This window comes from Camponotus floridanus, unplaced genomic scaffold, assembly GCF_003227725.1.
Source record: "Camponotus floridanus strain SB8 unplaced genomic scaffold, Cflo_v7.5 scaffold102, whole genome shotgun sequence".
Lineage (NCBI taxonomy): Eukaryota > Metazoa > Arthropoda > Insecta > Hymenoptera > Formicidae > Camponotus > Camponotus floridanus.
In genome coordinates, this window is record NW_020229218.1 from 1,543 (window position 1) to 21,793 (window position 20,251).

The 20,251-nt window shown below is 28.2% G+C and overlaps 4 protein-coding genes across 6 annotated transcripts; 2 read left to right on the forward strand and 2 right to left on the reverse strand.

Annotated features, from left to right (window-relative positions):
• Positions 1-2,393: 2,393 nt before the first annotated feature.
• On the forward strand, positions 2,394-4,247 carry LOC112638556 (28S ribosomal protein S5, mitochondrial-like). 2 transcript variants are annotated; one of them, XM_025410547.1, is made up of 5 exons: positions 2,394-2,504; positions 2,597-2,936; positions 3,086-3,307; positions 3,383-3,572; positions 4,074-4,247. In XM_025410547.1, exons 2-4 carry the CDS (start codon positions 2,708-2,710, stop codon positions 3,448-3,450), a joined length of 519 nt encoding a protein of 172 aa, XP_025266332.1. In that variant the 5' UTR covers positions 2,394-2,504; positions 2,597-2,707; the 3' UTR covers positions 3,451-3,572; positions 4,074-4,247. The 2 variants fall into 2 exon arrangements, with proteins under 2 accessions (XP_025266332.1, XP_025266323.1); XM_025410538.1 differs by lacking the exon at positions 2,394-2,504 and having other exon boundaries at positions 2,542-2,936.
• A 4,337-nt stretch (positions 4,248-8,584) lies between these two features.
• LOC105259432 (UBX domain-containing protein 7) lies at positions 8,585-10,867 on the forward strand. Its single transcript, XM_011271357.3, has 8 exons — positions 8,585-8,799; positions 8,977-9,219; positions 9,286-9,560; positions 9,647-9,919; positions 10,002-10,059; positions 10,195-10,353; positions 10,459-10,544; positions 10,631-10,867. The coding sequence occupies exons 1-8, from the start codon at positions 8,760-8,762 to the stop codon at positions 10,790-10,792; spliced, it is 1,296 nt and encodes a 431-aa protein (XP_011269659.1). The 5' UTR covers positions 8,585-8,759; the 3' UTR covers positions 10,793-10,867.
• A 1,447-nt stretch (positions 10,868-12,314) lies between these two features.
• On the reverse strand, positions 12,315-15,126 carry LOC105259425 (PRA1 family protein 3). Of its 2 annotated transcripts, none has more exons than XM_025410497.1 (4): positions 14,759-15,126; positions 14,061-14,278; positions 13,823-13,936; positions 12,315-12,493 (listed from the first exon to the last, which is right to left on the reverse strand). In XM_025410497.1, exons 1-4 carry the CDS (start codon positions 14,956-14,958, stop codon positions 12,468-12,470), a joined length of 558 nt encoding a protein of 185 aa, XP_025266282.1. In that variant the 5' UTR covers positions 14,959-15,126; the 3' UTR covers positions 12,315-12,467. The 2 variants fall into 2 exon arrangements, with proteins under 2 accessions (XP_025266282.1, XP_011269645.1); XM_011271343.3 differs by lacking the exon at positions 12,315-12,493 and adding an exon at positions 12,500-12,697.
• Positions 15,127-16,283: 1,157 nt separating this feature from the next.
• LOC105259419 (26S proteasome non-ATPase regulatory subunit 6) lies at positions 16,284-18,480 on the reverse strand. Its single transcript, XM_011271330.3, has 5 exons — positions 18,224-18,480; positions 17,620-17,971; positions 17,218-17,546; positions 16,979-17,147; positions 16,284-16,614 (listed from the first exon to the last, which is right to left on the reverse strand). The coding sequence occupies exons 1-5, from the start codon at positions 18,366-18,368 to the stop codon at positions 16,440-16,442; spliced, it is 1,170 nt and encodes a 389-aa protein (XP_011269632.1). The 5' UTR covers positions 18,369-18,480; the 3' UTR covers positions 16,284-16,439.
• Between the last annotated feature and the right edge of the window lie 1,771 nt (positions 18,481-20,251).

A 20,251-nucleotide genomic window follows, 5' to 3' on the forward strand; every position in this document is an offset into this window, starting at 1 on the left:
TCGCTTTGTGAATGATACTAAGACCGTATGACTAGCGCGCTATTGTTTACGTCAAGGCCGAACGCCGTGTTATTGTTCGTTCGTCATATCGAAATATATTGTATTATATTATATTATATTTTATATTATAATATAATATAATAAATACAGCAAATAATTTTTCGATATTGATCGCGATCGCGTCTAGAAAAGGATTTAACGGAGCGTCTTGTATACCACTACTTTACTCTTTGAGTGTCGACGCGCGAATAATAATAGAACCGAAAAAGTTAGTCCGAAAGACCGTATTATTATTATTTTTTTATCGAAACATTTTTCAAGATTATAGCATATAAACATTAGCGCGCTATTACGTCACCAAGATCGGTTATTGTTTATTCGTCATCGAAATATTTTACGTATTTTAATATATACATATAAGTATATATGAAATATATTTAAGTATATAAAAGTATTTTAGATTACATAGATTTTTTAATTATAGGATTATTTATTAAAAGATTGATGTATGGAGTCTTTCATTATGTTTAGATTCATGATTCAATTATTTTATTGTGCGTTCTCACAATTCAAAATATTTCAATGATTGAAAAATAAAGCATCGCAGATATATTGTATTTGACTCTATAAATATCTATAAATACTAAAGAAATAATTTCTGCTCGTAAAAATCGATTTCATAATAAATTCGAAATAATAATTTATTATTTTAGATTTCTGTTACTATAATTCTTAGTTGATTAAATGAATAAATTACGATTAAATGCGATAGAGAATTTTTGTCGCGATTTGTATATAGATATTAATTATGTGTTATTTATAAAAGTTAATTAATCATATAGTTATAATAAATAATTTTCGGTGTTGATCGCGATCGCATCTAGAAAAGAAATTTAACGGCGTATCATTATATTACTCATTAAAAAATATTAGACAATAACATATAAAATTATATAAATATGAATAAATATGAAATTATATAAATCGTTTCATAATCGGCATGCAGATATTACAAATGCTATCTGCATCTGATTTATATAATTTTTCATATGTCATTGTCTAATATTTTCGAATGTGTAATAATATTAATGTCACGTTGAAGGTAGATTAAAAGATAATTCGAAACGTTCGTATTTATTGTATGTATTGTGACGAGTAATTTACTAATAAATATATACTAATAATTTGAAATATAATAATAATTAAAAGAGAAAGGATTTTTCTTGTGCTCCAGTTATCGCGCTTTTTATTGGCTCTTAGTTATCAATTGTTTAATTAATTTTTAATTATTATTATTTGAGCCAATTTTTTATTTTAATTTTAATACTTATATTATTTAATATTTAAAAATAATATTTAAAAATAAACTAGAATATTTTTTGTGTTATAATTTATTTTCAATGATGAACCGTTGTGATAAAGATCACGTAAAAATGGCGGTGGTGATGGTGATGATGGACGATGTGTAATTAATATATTGTATCAAGGAATATATTAATAATTAATTATATTATTAATACAGGGAGAGAAAGACCACCCAAAACTTTAGATTTGTATTAAAAATTTAGCGTTTTGCATTATCGATACTTGTGTTACCGACGGAAAAATCCAAAATAATGTTACCTACTGAAAACATTCAAGATTAGCTTCGTAGTTCATGTCCACGTTTTTATTTCAGAGGGCGTATTGCCTTTAGGAATTACCCAAGTGATCTATGATGTTTCTTATTCTTCTTTCTGATTGAAATTAATTGAGGCAAATATTTTTTTAATTAAACGGTAGTATATATTAAATTACATATAATAATGGCGATGGTGGTGATAGATAATGTGTGATTAATATATAATATAATATAATATCAGGTAATATATTTTAATAATTATACTTGATAGATAGATAGATAGATGGATAGATAAATAGATAGAGAGAGAGAGAGAGATCACAAAACTTATTTATATTACAAATTTATTTAATATATACAAACGTTTTGCGTTACTTATGTTATCGACATTTCGTGTACGAGGCATGGAATATAATCCGAAATTATGTTACCCATTGAAAACATTCGTAGATTTGACTACGTAGTTTATATTTATATTTTTTTGTTTATAGAATGCATTGCTTTCAGAGATCGCCTAAAAGCAGACTATGACAAAACAGAGTGAAAACTATGAACAATTTTGTTGTTTGTTTTATAGATTTTAAAAATGGCTTGTCGTATGCTACATATTTGTAGAGTTGTAAATAATTTAATAAAAATGTTCAATCTGTAAACAATGGTAACCCAAATGAAATATATCATTGTCTCTAAATCATTATATGTAATTAACATATAATATGTATTTAAAATTAATTTATCAATTTAATTCTAATAAAATTATGAAAATTTTTTCAGGTATATATTATTGTTTAATATTGTTTAATTTATTGCTTGTCAGTCATTCATATTTATTAAAAATAGTCACTTTATTAAATAATGTGAGAAATTATGTTCTTTGCGAATAGTAAGTAGAACTTTTATGGATATAGCATTTTGATAATAGTTTGTATTTACAGTAGAAAATAGTTTGTATTTCACTGTGCTTTTGTTCTATAGGACCTGAAGATGAATTATGAAAGGATGTGACAAGTATCATGCAGGAAGTCGCAGAGGTAGAGCAAGAAGAGTAGTGAAAAGAGAGACCTAAATAAGGAGCAAATTATTGGCATGGGAAAAATTCCAATACAATTTCCTGGTCTGAACACTTCTGTGTTTAGAGGAAAAGAATTAATTCAACAGCTGAAACTGCTTGTAAATCTTGAAAGAAAGCAAAAACTTATGGAATTACCACAAAGTCAGACCAGACCAATGCAAATAAAATTATCGCCATTGGAATGTGGTTGGAGGAGTGTTACAATGGATGGCAGAAGCATTGAATCAGATCTTATTGGAAAAGGTTAATATTTATGCTATTACTGGATTATAATGGTTAAATTACACACATACAAAAATCATGTGATACGATGTCTATTTTCAATTTTTATTTTTGATGTTTCAGTTCTAAATATTAGAATCTTATATAATTAATATCTTTGTTTTCTGCAGATACATTTGAAAATTTTGAAACCTGGATTTTGGAAAACAAAATGATAACTTGTATGACCAGTAATTTAGCACGTAAAACTAGAATCAATTCATTTATAGTAATTGGGAATGGAAATGGATTGGCTGGATTTGCGTTATCAAAAGCCAAAGCATCCTTAAACACGATTAAAAATAGGGCTGGTCAAAGATTAATGTATATTCCTACATATAAGGAACACACTAGTAAGAAAATACTTGTCAATACTATATAATATAAAATTTATTTCTTCTCTTTTAATATCACTTTGTATTTTTCAGTGTTACATGATTTCTTTACACAGTTTGAGAATATAAAAATATTTGTAAAGAAAATTCATGAAGGATAATGGGCTTGTTTGTCACCATGCGATAAAAGCATGTTGTGAGATAATTGGCATAAAGGATATGTATGCCAAAGTACAAGGAGGAATGTAAAAGCATTCTAAACCGTATTGGTTTATTGCAATAGGTATGAATATAAAATATTTAAAGGCATATTATACTTTTTATTTAATTTATATTAGAAAGAAACATTTTTTATTTATAAAAATATATATACACATATATATATATATATATATATATATATATATATATGTATATATATGTTAGACATAAAGCTAAAAAAACGTGGATTGTGTCGATTAATTAATTAATTGTTTTATTTAATTATCAATTTATATATATATATTAACAATATTATTAACAATGATTTTTTGTTTACTTAAACTTTATAAGGTTGTACATAAGAAACAATCTTTTTTATTTAGTATTTCAAGCATATTTTCATAGAACTTTAATTTAATTATTATATTATTGAACAAAAATATTGATAAAAATATTGAACAAAATAAAGAATTAAAGCTAGCTTTCTCTGTAGTCTCATGACAGATTATATCAGTAATCATACTTTAATTATTGCAATATATCATGAAACAAATCAATCTCAAAATAATAAAAATATTTGCAGAAATATCAACAATTTGCAGATGAAAAATGATAGCATTTAGTCAAAGTTAAATCAGAAAATGGGAATTATCCAGTAATACTTGTTTCACCAGCGCAAATCAGAAAACCAGAAGTACCGTCAATGAGTCTCTCGATTTTATGCAGTATGTAATGGATAAAAGAATGGTGTTGAAAAAGAAGAAATTACTGCCATTCTTTACTAAACTTCCGTCTTACAAAAGAAAATTGGAATGTTGGATTTGAACGAACGAGAAACTCCGATGAAACGAAAATACAATTGTTAGCGAAATATGGAAAATTGCATTTTCTGACAAAAAAATATCCAGAGGCACAAATATTTTACTTTTATGTATAAACGTTTCACAAAATAAAATCTTTATAAATGAAGCGTTACATTAGAAATATTAGTATAAAATTAAATATCCATGTGAGATTTAAAATTTTTTGTCCTTTTTTTTCTTTGGAATTTTTTGTACTTTTTTTACTAAAGATTCTTTAAGCGAGAACTGCTTCTTTCGCAAGACTATTGAACAATTTGAATATTTGATGTTTTTTTAGTAGTCTAAATTTCGTGAAAAAATTCGAGAGAAAATTAAATTTTATCGTATTACTGCACATATCAATTAAATGCTATATCAAATATGTAGTGTAAATATTTTAATTTTTTCGTATACGATCTATTTTTTATAATTTTTTCGTATACGATCTATTTTTTATAATTTTTTCGTATACGATCTATCTTTTATTCTATCGATGTTTTCATAGTGATGCACCTTGAGCATTTTACTTCATATATTTGCAGTAAAAATATATTAAAGCAAATTATTTTGCAAATTTATTATTCTAATTTTTATTTAGAAAGAATAAGATTTAAAAAGACGTATGAATTTTTTCAGATTTGTTTACATATTTCTATTGTAAAAAACGCATCAGATAAAACTGACTTTTCTGTACATTTTAAATGTGCCAAAAGATTTGCTCTTTATTCGACTTACTGCAATAATGTACACTAAAAATGACAGATCTATATTAAAAATGATAGATTAGTAGTATATTTAGTAGTTGGAAAGAAAGAGAGCAGAAATGAAAAGTGCATCTAGAGAATTTAAAAGAATAAAAAACAAATCTAAAAATAATACATAAAGATTAATATTATGTATTTTTTTCATGAGGAATGTGGAGCGCACGTTTATGCATTTATTTATTTAGATGAGATTTACTTTAGAGCACATTCAGTATTCAACTTTAATGTTATTTTCTCTTTCTTATGATATATAAGTATAACATAATTACCTGAAAATGCTATCATTTTTGTGTGCTTACAGTGATACAGAAGGAACATTACAAGTACTATATTTACAGATAACATCTGTATAATAAAAAAAGCACCAAAAGTCTAATGGTGAAAAAAGGGTAAATATTATAGACCAACATAAGTATCAATCAATTATTCCATCGCTCTGTTTCATTAGAGTTGCAATTTTCTTTTATAATATCATGAATATTATAAATAAGATAAAGATTTCAGTACGTTTCAAATAAATTTATATATTTTATGTATGTAATACTGCGCACACATATTAAAAGGTAATAATATCGCAGTTAATAAGATACAATCCTGGCAATGTAGCGATTTTTGGATTCTGAAAATAATTTAATTTGATTTATTTTTAAGAAATGCGCACAATACTTGAGAGCAAATTATTTTTGTGCCACGTATTACCTGTGTAAAATTCCACACACAGTATCATATTGTCTGCGGTATATGAAAAGCTTCATCGATGAAATAATGTGATAATACAATTGAGATATAAGCAAAATAATATAGTACTTGTAATGAATAACGTTAATGTGGAATACATAAATATTTTATATTTTAATTTTATGTAATCGAGATGAGATAAGACACTCATGATTACTTTAAAAATGTATCCACAAATATCATGTAACTTCAATAGCTGCACATTCGTCAAATTAATCCTATTACGTTAAATGAATCACAGCAGTGTTTGTTTTAATTTAATCTAACCTAATCAATTATATTATATGCTCCTCATTAAAATGTGTAAAACTGTACGTCGCACATTTAATACGATTAATATACTACGTAATAAAATGTAATACACTAATGAAATAATTAAATATTATTTTTAAAAGCATAATACAATCCAGGCAGCATATGCTTGTGTTTACATTCGATATCCAAAGACAGAGGTTAGGTTAGGTTAGGTTAGATCAAACAAATTTATCGTTTAACAGTTGGCAGCCCTACGAGATAGGCTGTGCAGCACTGCGCGCGCGTATACAAAATTCAAATAGCTTCTAGCATAACCATCTTCACGCGATCGACTTTATTTGAATTGCACCGAATCGAATTATGATGCAGCGCCGATTTATCCGAATGTAATTCGGGACATCGCGATGCTGTATAAGCGTCGAATGAGCACGAATTATCACGCAAATATGATAAATCAAATCTACTCACCGGCTGTTCCACAGGCCGCTCCTCCTCGGGACAGTTCGCTCGCCTCGGGACGTTCCATTCCGATCTTGATGCACACAAATTCACACGATATCATCAACGCGAACGCGCGACACTTTATTCGGCACTCCCGATACTCGCTCGCATCCGATAATCATCATCAAGGGCGCGAATAACGCGACGCAACTTCGCTCCATCTTCGCGATGACGCCATCACTGAATATCGTCAAAAATCGCTGTCGCGCGTTTCCATCGACACACTATAAAAGTCGCGAGATCATCCTTGGACACTTTCGACGCTCGTTCACTCGCGATATTCGTTTAAAAACGGTTAAAAGACGCGAAAAATGCGGACGTACGACGATCCGTGTAACTGCGTATGACTCCGATCACGTATGACGCGTATGACGTAGCAGTGACGTAGCAGTCACGCGCCAACATGGCGGCCGAACCACTGCGCATTCGTTTCTGCGCATGGCCATTCCTGTGTTCAACGTTCGCGCAACTTTGATTTCTGAATATTGTCTACGGCTTTAATTAATAGCACATAATGATAAATATATAAAGATGGAATCAATTAATCATATTGGTCATATATGTAGACTTGCCTGAAGAAAGAGAATTGTTCTTGATGTTCACTTTTAAAGGAATAAAGAGAATTATATATAAATGTAAATAAATTATCCGAAGAGATAAAATCCGAAGAGAGAAAAAATTGAGAGATATTTTTAATTTTTTAATAAAAAATGAAAATGTCTATTCATAGGCTTGTTCTTCTTTTCCTCTTTTGTGCAATTTCGATTCAATATATAACGTAGAAAATTCATAGTATATTGCATTTATTTTTATATATTCACAATTATAATATTCGCGCGATCATTTTTTGACATTTACAATACTCGTGTGCCTTGTTCTCGATGTTCACTTTTAAAGGAATAAAAAGAATTATATATAAATGTAAATAAATTGTCCAAAGAGAGAAAAAATTGGATATTTTTAGTTTTTTTAGTAAAGGTTGGAAATGTCTATTCATGATAGAAATGCAAAGAAAGAAAATTATTATGTTTAAAATAATAATTTCATATGAAATACAACATTAAAAGTTACATTATAGAACTTGACTTTCTAAAAGCGTAATATAACAATCAAATAGTAGACAGAGAAAAGACTAATTGTAAAAGAAAAAAAGTTGTTAACTTAACTAAACCATTTAATTAGAATTCTAAATGTGTGTGTGTGTGTGTACACATATATATTAGGATAGAAACGAAATAGAAATAGAAGAATAATCAATGCTCGTAAAGATTGCAACAAAGTAATAATTTATAATTTTGATTCCTACCGTATAATCGAGTATCGTATTTCGAGAGCAACTATTCATTAATACTCAACTATTTATTAATAATAAAATTGTATATAACTTACGAATATATTCCACTTATTCCGGACGTTAATATCGCGATAACGACGAATAAACTTTTCAAAAAAGTTCAATTCAACTATTTCATATGAGACAGTTCTACCAATCACTGATACAAAAAACTCGTCAATTGACCAGTTGGTGAAACTGTTTCAGTCCTGAGTATTTTCTTAAAAGAGCTGTTGGCGCACATACTTGCGTGTATTATGTTTACGCGCGTCACGCGTTCGAACGAACCTTGACATTCTCGCGGGTAAAGTCACTAGATTAAGCCCCAAAAATGGCGTCCGATAGTGCAGATAGTGCACACTTTGTGTAGCTATCTATACTAAGTGCAATTTTTCAAACCTTGATCCTGGTTTGTCCTGTGTCCTGTTGTGTGGGAGATGAGAAAACTCCTTCTGTTGCGCAGAAAAAGAAGAAAATATCAAAAATGCCAGGTTGTTGCGTGGAGAAATGCAACAATCGCAGCCTATATCTATACTATCGGACGCCATTTTTGCTCCAGCTTATATTATTGAGATCAAAATTGCGGTACTTTGTTAATCTAGTGACTTTACTAGGATCATCTAAAAACGGGCCATAACATCTCTCAGTCTTCTCTCTGAACGCAGTAAGAGCAATGTAATGTGTTGAGATGTTCGAGATGTCACTCGCTGCATGGTGAATGGCGACAGAGAAAGAAGGAAAGAGGGAGAAAAAAAGATTTATAAGTATTTTTATTTTACAATCGCGCGCATTCTTGCGACGAGGAAAATCCTTCTAAATTTAAAGAGCGAGCTGCGATGGATCGTGAATTAATTGAGAAGTTTATCGAAGTAACGGGTGAGTATTTTTTATCGATGTATTAGCGCAAGAATATCATCTTATTCAGGTTAAATAATGCATCTTCCTGTACCTTAATAAATATAAAACAATATCGAGAATTATTACCGAAATCGACAATGAATACATGTATTCTATGCTAACAATAAGTACTATCAAATTTCGTGTTTCTGTCAGGCGAGAGCGAGGCAACGGCACAACAGTATCTCGCGTTGGCCGATGGAAACGTAGAGATGGCGATTAGTCTCATGTTCGAAGGTGGCAGACCACCGGAGATTGAGAATTCGAATTCTGAACCACCAGTGAGAGCTCCTATATTACCCACGCAAGAGATACTGGTGCCGTCAGAACCAATGTGTTCATTTCCACGACTGTCAAATAATGTGTTCGATAGATTCAGAGACTTTGCAGTAGAAACCCGTATGTATTATTGTATAATATATATCAGTTGGCATGTCTTTTATATTGAATAATAAATTGATATAGAGCGACAAGAGGAAGAGATGACTCATAGAGTAACTGGCATGAAACATATTTCTCAAAAGAAATCAAAACGATTGGAAGATTTATTCCGACCGCCAAGCAATATTCTCTTCTTGGGTTCTTTCATGGAGGCACGAGACCATGCAAAAACTCTGAATCGTTGGTTACTTGTCAATGTTCAAAATCCACAAGAGTTTAGTTGTCAAGTTCTTAATAGAGATGTATGGCCCAATCAACAAATTCAAGAAATTGTGAAGGATCATTTTGTTTTGTGGCAAGTATGTCATCAGATTATAATGCTATTTTGTATAGTTCAGATTTTGATTTATTGATATACTATATTTGCCATTTTCTTTTAAATCAGGTTTTGTGCAGTGCATCAGATGGAAGACGTTACATTGATTTTTACAATGTAGTGGCATATCCGTATCTTGCAATTGTAGATCCCAGAACAGGAGAATGTATGAGAACTTACAATAACATCACTGTGGATAGTCTGATCTCTGATTTAAATGATATGTTGAGCACGCATGCATCTCCAGAGAGCGCTTCACAGGTTACATCTAATTCTAAAAATTGGAATAATTTTCCTACAACGCCTCCAAAACGGAATATTTTAGCTGATCAAATAAAAAATGTTAGTTATTAAATTGTATCATTAATCATCTCAATTTTTCTCTCTTTGTATATAAATATTTTTATTGTATTGCTATTTCCAGGATTGTGGTCCTAGTAGTAAAACTTCTAGACTTTTATCAGAAAAGATAGCAAATTCAGGTTAGTATTTTTAAAATTTAAATAAATTATATAACAAGGAAAATTTAGGTATATCATATTATTGATTTCTTTACTTATTTCACAAAACTGTGTAAAATACCATTTTACTCAATTTATTTATATTATTACATGTAGAAAATGAAAATGTAACTTCGAATAACATTACAAGTTTAAATATTCCAAGTAGCAGTAGCACTGCCTTTAATAAAAAAAGAAAACTAAATGAATGTGAGGCTAAGGAAAAACAACTAAAAGATGAAAAATTAAAATCTAATGCAGCTAAAGTTGAAACAAGTAAGCATAACATACCTATTGTAATTTACAGAAACATTTTCCATATATCTTTTACTTACATGACTACTTACATTACTATTCTACAAAATTAATTTTATATTCTAGATGATGAACCCTTTCTGCGACTTTGCTTACGCCTGCCAAATGGTACAAAAGAAACAATATCAATGTGTGCAACAGATACTATAGAAGTATGTTTTCAAAATATCTTCTTAATATTGAAAAATTGTGCAATGTATTAAAAAAATGTGTATAATATAACTGTAATTATTTTTAGGACTTTCTGTTTAAAATGGAAGAAATGGGATTTCCATCAACAGAACATACCTTTTTGGTGCCATTCCCGAAAACAAATGTTGGTGCACTGTCTTCAAATATACGTTTATTAGATACAATCTTATTTCCAACAAACACAGTATTCATTACCAAGATACAGTAACATACCATAAGTAAATTATTTCTTCCACAATAATTCAATTAATATCAATTTAGAAATTTGAATTAGAAAAATGTTCAGCAATTTATTATTCCAACGTATTTCTATAAAACTTATAAAAATTATATACTGTGTTTTATGGATAACAATTTAAAGTTCTGTTTTTGTTTCTTGAAATTAACAAATATAAAAAATTTTCTTTAGATAGGTTTATATAGTAAATTGAAGAAAGACAGAATATTTATGAAAACCAATGTTGAACATAGTGAAGCACTGCCATTCAGTGTTCATGTCTTATTAAAATTTGCATTCTCTAGACTCTGTATAATCTTTCTATTCTAGAATAAGATTTTATATACTCATGATATATTATAAAAAAATTGTCAGTTACACATTTCGTGTATAACCACTATTGCCTACCCATTTTATCTCGTTACTATATTTGTTTTATTACTATTTCTATAAATCTTGCAAGTGCCGTCCATAACATGTACAGCTGTCTCAAAATGTATTTCTGGCGAAATATTTCAATGTCATATATGCAATAGATTGTTATATATATCATGATTATAACATGTTATTAAAAAATAGAATATCTTAAAGAATGCTGTATGTAAGGGAACTTTTATCAATGTGATTCAAAGTATAAGCCAAATAAGGTTTCATATTACGAATCGAAAATAATTGAATGTTATTCTTTATGTTGCTGTAGTACATCACATGTGTACATCAATATATGTGATCTTCATTAAGATAATATGTTCAAATTAAAACTGCCGATATAATTAGTTCTAAATTAAGATAGATATAAATGGAAATATTTTACAAATATAATAAGATATTAATATACACATAGTGTTTACTATGTTATACATATATAATATGCATTGACTACACACAAACATTTCATACATGTCAACTATCTGTATTTTTACTTATTTTTCAATGTATAATACCACAATTCTATAATATACATAATAGAAAAAATATCTTCTTGAATTTATTATGCAAATATATGTATATATTTATACATATACATACATACACATTATACATTTAATTAAAAATCATATTTATTATATAAAATTCTTATATACATAGACATAATTTAATCATTTATTCATTCAAAAACAAATTATTATTTTAACTTTCAATGTAGTTGCATTCATTACCATCAACAAATATATGTATACACATGATTAATATTTTTAATATAGGATTGGATGTGTGCAGGATTCATACATTGAAATGCCGAATTAAAATAAAGATGACATAAGAAAATTTTGTGAAACAACTTGTGTTATTTATACATATATTACTTACACATATATGTACATATATACAAATAAATTCAAAATATCATATTTTATATACATCATGTAGATAGGCGTCTCAATCTTTAAATCATCTTTAAATATTGATATCACATATAATATACATTATATACATATATATATATATATATATATATATATATATATATATATATAAGTATATAACATAACACTTAAAAAATAGGTATACAATCTTCTTAAAATAAGTACATATTTCAAGAAACAAATAATTAACAGTTTTGGTGTAAATATGTAAAGTTCAGTATTTAGTATTTTAGATTAATGCATTACTATTTATCAATTTTGTTGTTTTAGTGATCACATAACATTATTTTCGTTGTAAGTTACAAATATTTGTCAAATCTATATTCTGAAATAATACAAGATTCATTTCATCATGATAATAATATGATAAAACCATATGATTCGATTAGAGTAGCAGCAGTTACAAGTATCAATGATTATTGATATTAATTTTGTCAATTTAATATACAACCTGATGCATAAGCAGGATATTAATTAGGCGGTTGCATGAATGATGTCTGCGCGCGTAAGGTCATACCAGTCACATCGTCTGTATAATGGAATGAGAAAAAATAATAAAATATTAGATAACATAATTAATAATTAATAGAATTTTTATATAATAGTAAATAGTGTTGCATTGCTAAAAAAATTATAACTTAAAAGCCAAAAATTAATTATACATCCAATCTGCCAATCCATTTATAAAACTTAAATATTAATGAATAAATGTAACAAATTTAATACTGAAATAAAAAAACTTATATAGATATATATAGAATATAAAAATAAATATATAAGAAATCATACATATGTTGTTAGTAAATGCAGTTTCTAAAATCCTCTTGTGGATAATGCAATGTGTTCTGGAGATAATACTTGTAAAATTGTTTGAAAAAATAAGAAAGATAATTCAAGTGTTTTTATTCATATATGTCTCAATACATTGTATAACGATAATCTTTCCATTAAACAGATTTCATATATATATCAAATCAATACAATAATATCAATATACTGTCTATGCTACAGAATATCCTTAAAGAGTGTACAATTCTTTTAATAATAAACATTATATTCGGAGACAACGCTATATGTATTTAATGTTGTACAATGTGTGCATATATATGTACACACACACACACATACAATATAGATAAAGCTATATTAGAGAAGATGCGATCCAAAAATATTAAATATTGTTAATAAATAATAAGTTTGTTACTTTTATTCACACACTATCAGCAAATATATAGATTTGATTAAAAATATTAACATTATATAAGCTTTTAAAATATAACATATAAATATTAAATACTATTATTAGCGACTAGATAAGAAAATATGGTGATTTGCCATTAACAATATATTGATCTGAAATTACTTTTCAAACCTTGTAATTTTTATTTTTTTATTGATACTATTGAGCACAAGAGAATGCATGATATTGAGGATAAATATGTCTATTTTTTTTCTTTAAGTTTTATAAAGAATATTTTTAAAAATAGATGTCAAAACTTTATAATATAAGGATTAGTATGAAAACCTATATATGGTATCATGTGAATAATGTAGAGCAAAGTAGTTGGATTGCAAAGCATTTTCATTCAAATTGTCTTAATGACTTCAAAGCAATAAATTATAAAAATTTATGAAAAGAATTCTTCTTCCATACCGAGATGTCCCAGAAACACACCCATTGGTGTGCGTTTCAAGCCAATGCCTTCAATTTTGTTGACAATCTTGTTTTTGATATTTCTTAATCTCAGTGAGGCATGCACAAATGTCACTAAAGGTATCAATACAACGAATAAAGTAATCAACTTTTGATTTCTATTGTTCAAAAAATAGTAAAAGCAGCATATATGTATATATATATGGCAATATAAAATAGTATCAATTATTGCGCTTACCACAGAAAGGTAATAAAATACCCAGCAAGAAAACTAAGAGAGACCCAAGAGTATATGTTATGAAACATCCAGCAAATATTATAAACAACACTCCAACTACTGGATATTGCTTTTTGAAATGATGTATTACACTTCCTTCCATAGTTACATAGGCAAATGTACCCAAAATTGCCATCATTGCTAGCATACCGACTAGCATTTTAACAGGATGAAGTAATCTGTGTATAAAATTTATATAATAATAAATACAACATAATTAAGTTTATGTAGAAGGTGCAAAAAATACAAGATATTTGTTGTAAAAATTAAAAATTTTAAAGAATTAAAGAAATATTAATTAAAATATTTGTTAATCTACATCTTGTAGAGTTTTAAAATTTATTAATAAAAAAAGGAATATTTAATGTTTAAAACATATCATATATAAAAATTAAAATCAGAAATTTTAAGACTGCTTTTCAACAGAAAAAACTTGTATTACTTTTATAACATTCAATGCTGATTTGCTAAATCTGAAAATAAAAATCAATCACATTCAACTGTCATTAAGTAGTTTTTTTTGTTGAATTCATTAACAAAAGATTTCGCAATTAACAAAAATTCCAAAAATTGAGCATCAATTTACAAAAAATGAATATTTTATATATACGCACAATTTATATAATCACTCTCTTGCAAAGATTATAAAGATAACTTACCCAACAATGAGGAAGATTATGACAGACATGAATAAATAATTAGTCTGATAATACAGAAGGTTGTTAACCACCCGGTTGCCCCATTTCTCCAAGTCTTTGAGATTTGGTAGTTGGAAACGAGCAGACTCCAACAGGAAGTCGTCCAAGCTACGCAACGGTGGTAACTCCAGGTCGTTACTGATCAGCTTCGTCTTGTCCATCGCGACAGAATGACAATATTGAGATACTCGTCTTCAATGACACGCAATCGCTTTAACAGGTCTCACCGGCCTTCTTCGCAATTATCCTGCCGGTATTTTTGGACGATGACGAGTCTGACACAAATGTCATGCAAGATTGACAACTTCTACGTTTATCTAACATTGGTCTTGAAACGCTGAAAATGCTACAATGCTGAAAGAAATTTAATTGTCCAATAGGGATAAAGTAATCTTTGCCCCGATTGGTCAATCTTGACACAATTGTCATTGGTTAAGATGAATGTCAATACGAATTAGTTGCTACGAACAGTTGCTCTCTCAACAGTTGCGTTATCTCTGACTGTAACGTGTTATCAGGCATGAAGCGGGAAAGCTCTTGCTGCATTTAAAGTGGATGAAATAATAACGTTCAGGTTTGTAGAATCTTGATATCTAAGTTAATTAAATTTTTAATTATTTGAATAGCTTATTTTTTCATTGTCTAAAATCTAGACTTGGGTTATGTGCCTGTGTGATTTATTATGAGCTTTTCACATAACTTTTTATCAAAACATTCATAAAGATGAATTAAGATATGTGTATAAAAATTTTCTTTAATTTCTTAAACAATTTATATTAAATGTTTTTGAGAATTTTGATTAATGTTAAAAATATGAAAACCAAAAATACAAAAAGACATTTTATATATCAATATTATTACATAAGTTATAAGTATTTTGTGGCTTTTTGTCATTAAAAGGTGAATATTTCTGGTTTCAGTTATCTGCTATCATTATTTTTTTTACTAATTATCTGAAGGATTTGATTAAAACTTATGAATCTTTATACTTGACAAAAATTGGCAAAATGTCGATAACATTTGTTTTTATTGACATACTGCTGCTTGAAATTAATTTCTTTTTAAAAGAATAACATTCTGCAATCTTGTTACATTAATAAGTATTTACTTATTCAATAGTTAACATAAATTTTTTATTCTGCAAAAGTAAATAAATATATTCTATTGCAATGCTTTATGAATTATTCATTAAAAAATTTGTTATTGAATATTTCTTATTTAAGTCAAGAGAAAATATATCAATTATGAAATATTAAATTCTTTTACTAGGGATTTTATAACAATCAATTAATACTATGTAATATTTGTTTTGAGATCTTGTGAAAAGTGCCTTCAATATTGTTTAAATTTTTTGAAATAACATTTCACTAGTTGTTATAATAAAATGCATCAGTCTTAATTGGCAACTCATAAAATTAAAAATAAATAATATTGTATATTCAAAAGATATTGTGTATGTATACACACCTTGTGTCAAACAAAATCAAACACAAGTTTTTCTAGCTTTCTTTATTACAAAATTTATGCTAAAATTGAATACACAGGCTCTTTAAAACAGATATATGGTAAAGATCCAAACAATCGATCTTGATCATTTTAAGTTAATAGTATATATTTTCTGTATTAATGTTAATGTATGACATTAAATATTAATAACGCGCGATAATTTTTGCACCCTGTTGAGTAGAAGATCACCTTGCTTTACCATTGCCTGATATTGCCAATTCTTACTGTCTGGCCGATTCGTCTCGACTACACCTCCGACTCGATCAACTTTGCAGTGTAATCGGCCAGCTGCTATAAAGCGTGATAATTCTCTGTAAAAAAAGTAAGTAGTAAGTATACAAGTTTAAATATAATAAATTTTTCTACGTATAATTTCATAATTTAAATTAAATAAGAAACAAATACATATAAAACAATATATAACTTTGAAAACTATAATATTAATCTCTTATTGAAGTTATATCTTCCAAACATATGTTTCAATGATATCAAACATGTTTCATGCACTTGATTAGTTGATCATGATTGACTTGTGAAAAGTAGAGCATCTGAAAGATATAATTCCAATGCAAAAGATTAAATAAATGCAAACGTCCCACGTGACTGTCCATTAAAAGTTAACATACACACATAACACACATAATAAAATTAAATAATAGTACATTATACACTTACTGATCGATGTATTCTACCGTAACACCAAATGCTTCAGCCATATATTGAAGAGTTAATGATCGATAAGATTCCAGTAACTGTGTATACGCGAGTATTCGCATTTCTCGAACGTAATATCGATAATGCGGAAATACTAGATAATCTCGGCGCAACAATCCTTCAACATGTGCTGAAACAATTTTTGATAATGATAAAATTTCCTCAATATGAAAAAAGAAATTTTAGTTTCATTAATTTACCAAGATTTTTGAAGAAATCTGCATAATGACAATTATACAATGAGAACAAATAATCCTTGACATCCTGATTACTATGGAGAACTTCTAATATTTCGGATCCCTTAATGATTTTATCTCTCAGTTCATTACGTGGTAGACTTATCATGCTCAAGTATACTGTGTATCTCACAAATGTATTATAATCCATAAGTTCATAACTTGTAAACGTGCTAATAGTATCCAAAAAGAAATTTGCAGCTTCTTTGAAGTTGCGAACTGCTATACAATATGTTCCTTGATAGACTTTCAAACGGTTTCTTCTGTCCCAGTCACCACCTTCTTCTATCAAACTTTAAAATGGATAATACACATTAATTGTTATAAAATTAAAATTGACAAAATTTTTTTTTCACCTTTACCAACCTTTTAGCTTTTTCAATATTTCTCGTAATATGATCATGATCCAGATAGAACAAGCCAATTCTAATATTGTGGAACACAATGTCTAGTCTATGTCCTAATGATACTGTTTTGTCGTAAGTTTTTCTAAATGCCGAGATTGCACCTTCCTTATCGCCTATTCGACACAGATATTCAGATTTCTTTAAATTAGCTTCTCGAACTTCCATTTCACTCAAATTTTTCTCAGCATCTTCGATAGCATCATCATGTTTCTTTAACTGTTCCGCATTATGTGCCTTCATTGTAGAAAGAAGCGCTTCATCTACTGTCCAATCCAGGCTTTTACATACCTCTTCATAGAATGGAGCCATATCTATATAGATGTTATAATTATATTATTAATTACATTTTTTGATAATTATATTATTAAATAGTTAATGAAGTTAATGAATGATAGTTAATGTAATATAGAGGTTATATTTGGAGCTATGATAAATAATATATTTAATAATCAAGATGAAAAGAAAAGCAGCAAATCTATTGAATAATATAAATCACGCTCTTAAATCACATAAAATTGCTATAGAAATAATATAATATGGATGAGAAAAAGATGCAATCTCACTATCGGCTTTGATAGCATCCAGGAGTTTCGTTTTCATATTAGGATCATCCTTGTGCTCGGGAAGACTCAGCAAGAATTTAGTTTGTGCCAATTCCAAGTTCGGATTCTTCTCCAAACCTTCCTCTTCCAAATTTTCCAACGGCATTGTGACTTTTAACAATAATACACACACTCCCAATTCCCAATGTCTCTAATGAGCTGACACTTTTCCGTGTGGCTCTTTAAGCATAGATAAGAAAAACATCTTGATACGGCACATTTCGCATTCTAACATCGGAAGCCATGTTTTTTTAATTCAAACTAATCTTGAAAGATGGCGTCGTTGTCCCCGAATTTTTTGCGCCCAATTATCGCCAGCCATTTTCCCTCTCATGGCGAGACTGTTATATATATAAAGAGCGCAAGATTTATTTTTAATTATAAAAAGAAGATATTTTATATTATATGGGAGAGAAGACAATTTTTGCAATTCTCAACTTTTTTTCAAGTAAGAGTTTATTGATTTTTTTAATGAAAATAATCTTGCATTCTAAGAATAATATTAGATATATAATATTAGATATATAATGTGTTTCTAATGGTTATCTCTTTTAGACATTTTTGAAATGTCTTTTAGATTTTTTGTGTTGTTTAAATATATAGATTGTAATAATAATATAAATAATATTGAAGTAATAGTATTTGAATAATAGTTTTTAATAATAGTAACTTGCTATGTTTAACACTCAAATTTTGAATATCGAAAATCACAACCTTGATTGCCTCTTCTCTTAGTTCTTATTAAAATAATTTTTTTATCGCGTACAATAACAAAGTAAGAAGGACAGGAGGCGCATTCGAATGATAAACGCATCTCGCTTATTTTAACGAATTAATTTATTTTATTTTATTTTTTTACACAAACTGCCAATGATTCGATTAAGATGAATCCAGAGAAAGAGAAGTCTGTCTTCACAGAATATTTAAAATTTACAAGAGAATTGCTTACACGAGAGATGCGACTTGGTTCATTCCGTTTGCCATTTTGCATAAAGACTCAAAATTTTCTATAATTTTTTTTAAGCGCCACTAATCTTTTCTCGTTGACTTTACTATTATTTTCTTTGTTTTTTTTTTCACAGCGAACAGAAGAGATATTAATGATGAGATACATGGAACAATAACAGTGAAAATTGGCTCATAGAAAAAAACGCAGTAATTCGTAAGTATGATCGTTTATATTCTCGTTATCAATTTTCTTACTTTTTTCATGTCGTGTTTGAAGCGATCGGCGCCATATGTGAATGGCAATACAGAATGATTTTTTTTCTATTTGATTTTTCTTAGTGAAAAATAGTCTCTATATAAATATAGTGAAAATTGAATTCTAAGTTTTTTCCCAACAATTCTATGTTTTGAATTTTTAAACGCATTTACTTTTTTCATTACATTATTCGAAAAGTTGTTGCAACAATGGCTTTCATGCTCACTAATTTCACAATATTTATTATTTGCGTTATGATCATGTTTATTAATATAATAAATAAAAATCATTTAATTTCTCACAGAAAGATGTATATTAATATTATTTTAATTTTACTCTGACATTTAATTTCAGCAATTCCCGTCATAAAAAATACAGCAACCGATCGATTCAGGCACGATTATAAAGATCATATCGATGCATTCTCGTCGTTTTTTTCTCCGGCTCACGATCATCAGATCAGGAACAACAAATTGAGGCAAATTGGGAGGAAAGAGATTAACTCGACAGCTTGAATCATGTGTAAAAAACAGCTGATGAATAAAAAAATCACGAGCTCTAATTCATCTTTCGATCGAAATAAATCCGCCGAGGGTCCACGTAACCGTCGTCATCTTTCCACCTTGTCGATTTAAAACGATCATCGTCATGCCGGCCTCAAAGGTATGCAAAGTAATCGTTATATCTTTTGTTTTTGTTATTTTACTCTTATTATTTTTCTTTAAAACACAACACACATCATACGTTCAACAGCTTTTAGTCCACTTTAGTGGATTTAGCTACAC

Bases quoted from the DNA above. Each gene is read 5' to 3' on its own strand.
- LOC105259425 (XM_011271343.3), bottom strand. From the start codon at position 14,958: ATGGACAAGACGAAGCTGATCAGTAACGACCTGGAGTTACCACCGTTG. The intron at 14,279-14,758 runs GTAAGTTATCTT...TTTTATACACAG, and splicing joins ATAATCTTCCTCATTGTTGG to ATTACTTCATCCTGTTAAAA. The intron at 12,698-13,822 runs GTATGGAAGAAG...TCCATTATACAG, and splicing joins TGTGTTTCTGGGACATCTCG to ACGATGTGACTGGTATGACC.
- LOC105259419 (XM_011271330.3), bottom strand. From the start codon at position 18,368: ATGCCGTTGGAAAATTTGGAAGAGGAAGGTTTGGAGAAGAATCCGAAC. The intron at 17,148-17,217 runs GTAAATTAATGA...AAATTGTTTCAG, and splicing joins AGATTTCTTCAAAAATCTTG to CACATGTTGAAGGATTGTTG. The intron at 16,615-16,978 runs GTAAGTGTATAA...CTTTTTTTACAG, and splicing joins ACGGTAGAATACATCGATCA to AGAATTATCACGCTTTATAG.
- LOC105259432 (XM_011271357.3), top strand. From the start codon at position 8,760: ATGGATCGTGAATTAATTGAGAAGTTTATCGAAGTAACGG. The intron at 8,800-8,976 runs GTGAGTATTTTT...TGTTTCTGTCAG, and splicing joins GAAGTTTATCGAAGTAACGG to GCGAGAGCGAGGCAACGGCA. The intron at 10,354-10,458 runs GTAAGCATAACA...TTTATATTCTAG, and splicing joins TGCAGCTAAAGTTGAAACAA to ATGATGAACCCTTTCTGCGA.
- LOC112638556 (XM_025410547.1), top strand. From the start codon at position 2,708: ATGGGAAAAATTCCAATACAATTTCCTGGTCTGAACACTTCTGTGTTT. The intron at 2,937-3,085 runs GTTAATATTTAT...TGTTTTCTGCAG, and splicing joins ATCAGATCTTATTGGAAAAG to ATACATTTGAAAATTTTGAA. The intron at 3,308-3,382 runs GTAAGAAAATAC...TGTATTTTTCAG, and splicing joins TACATATAAGGAACACACTA to TGTTACATGATTTCTTTACA.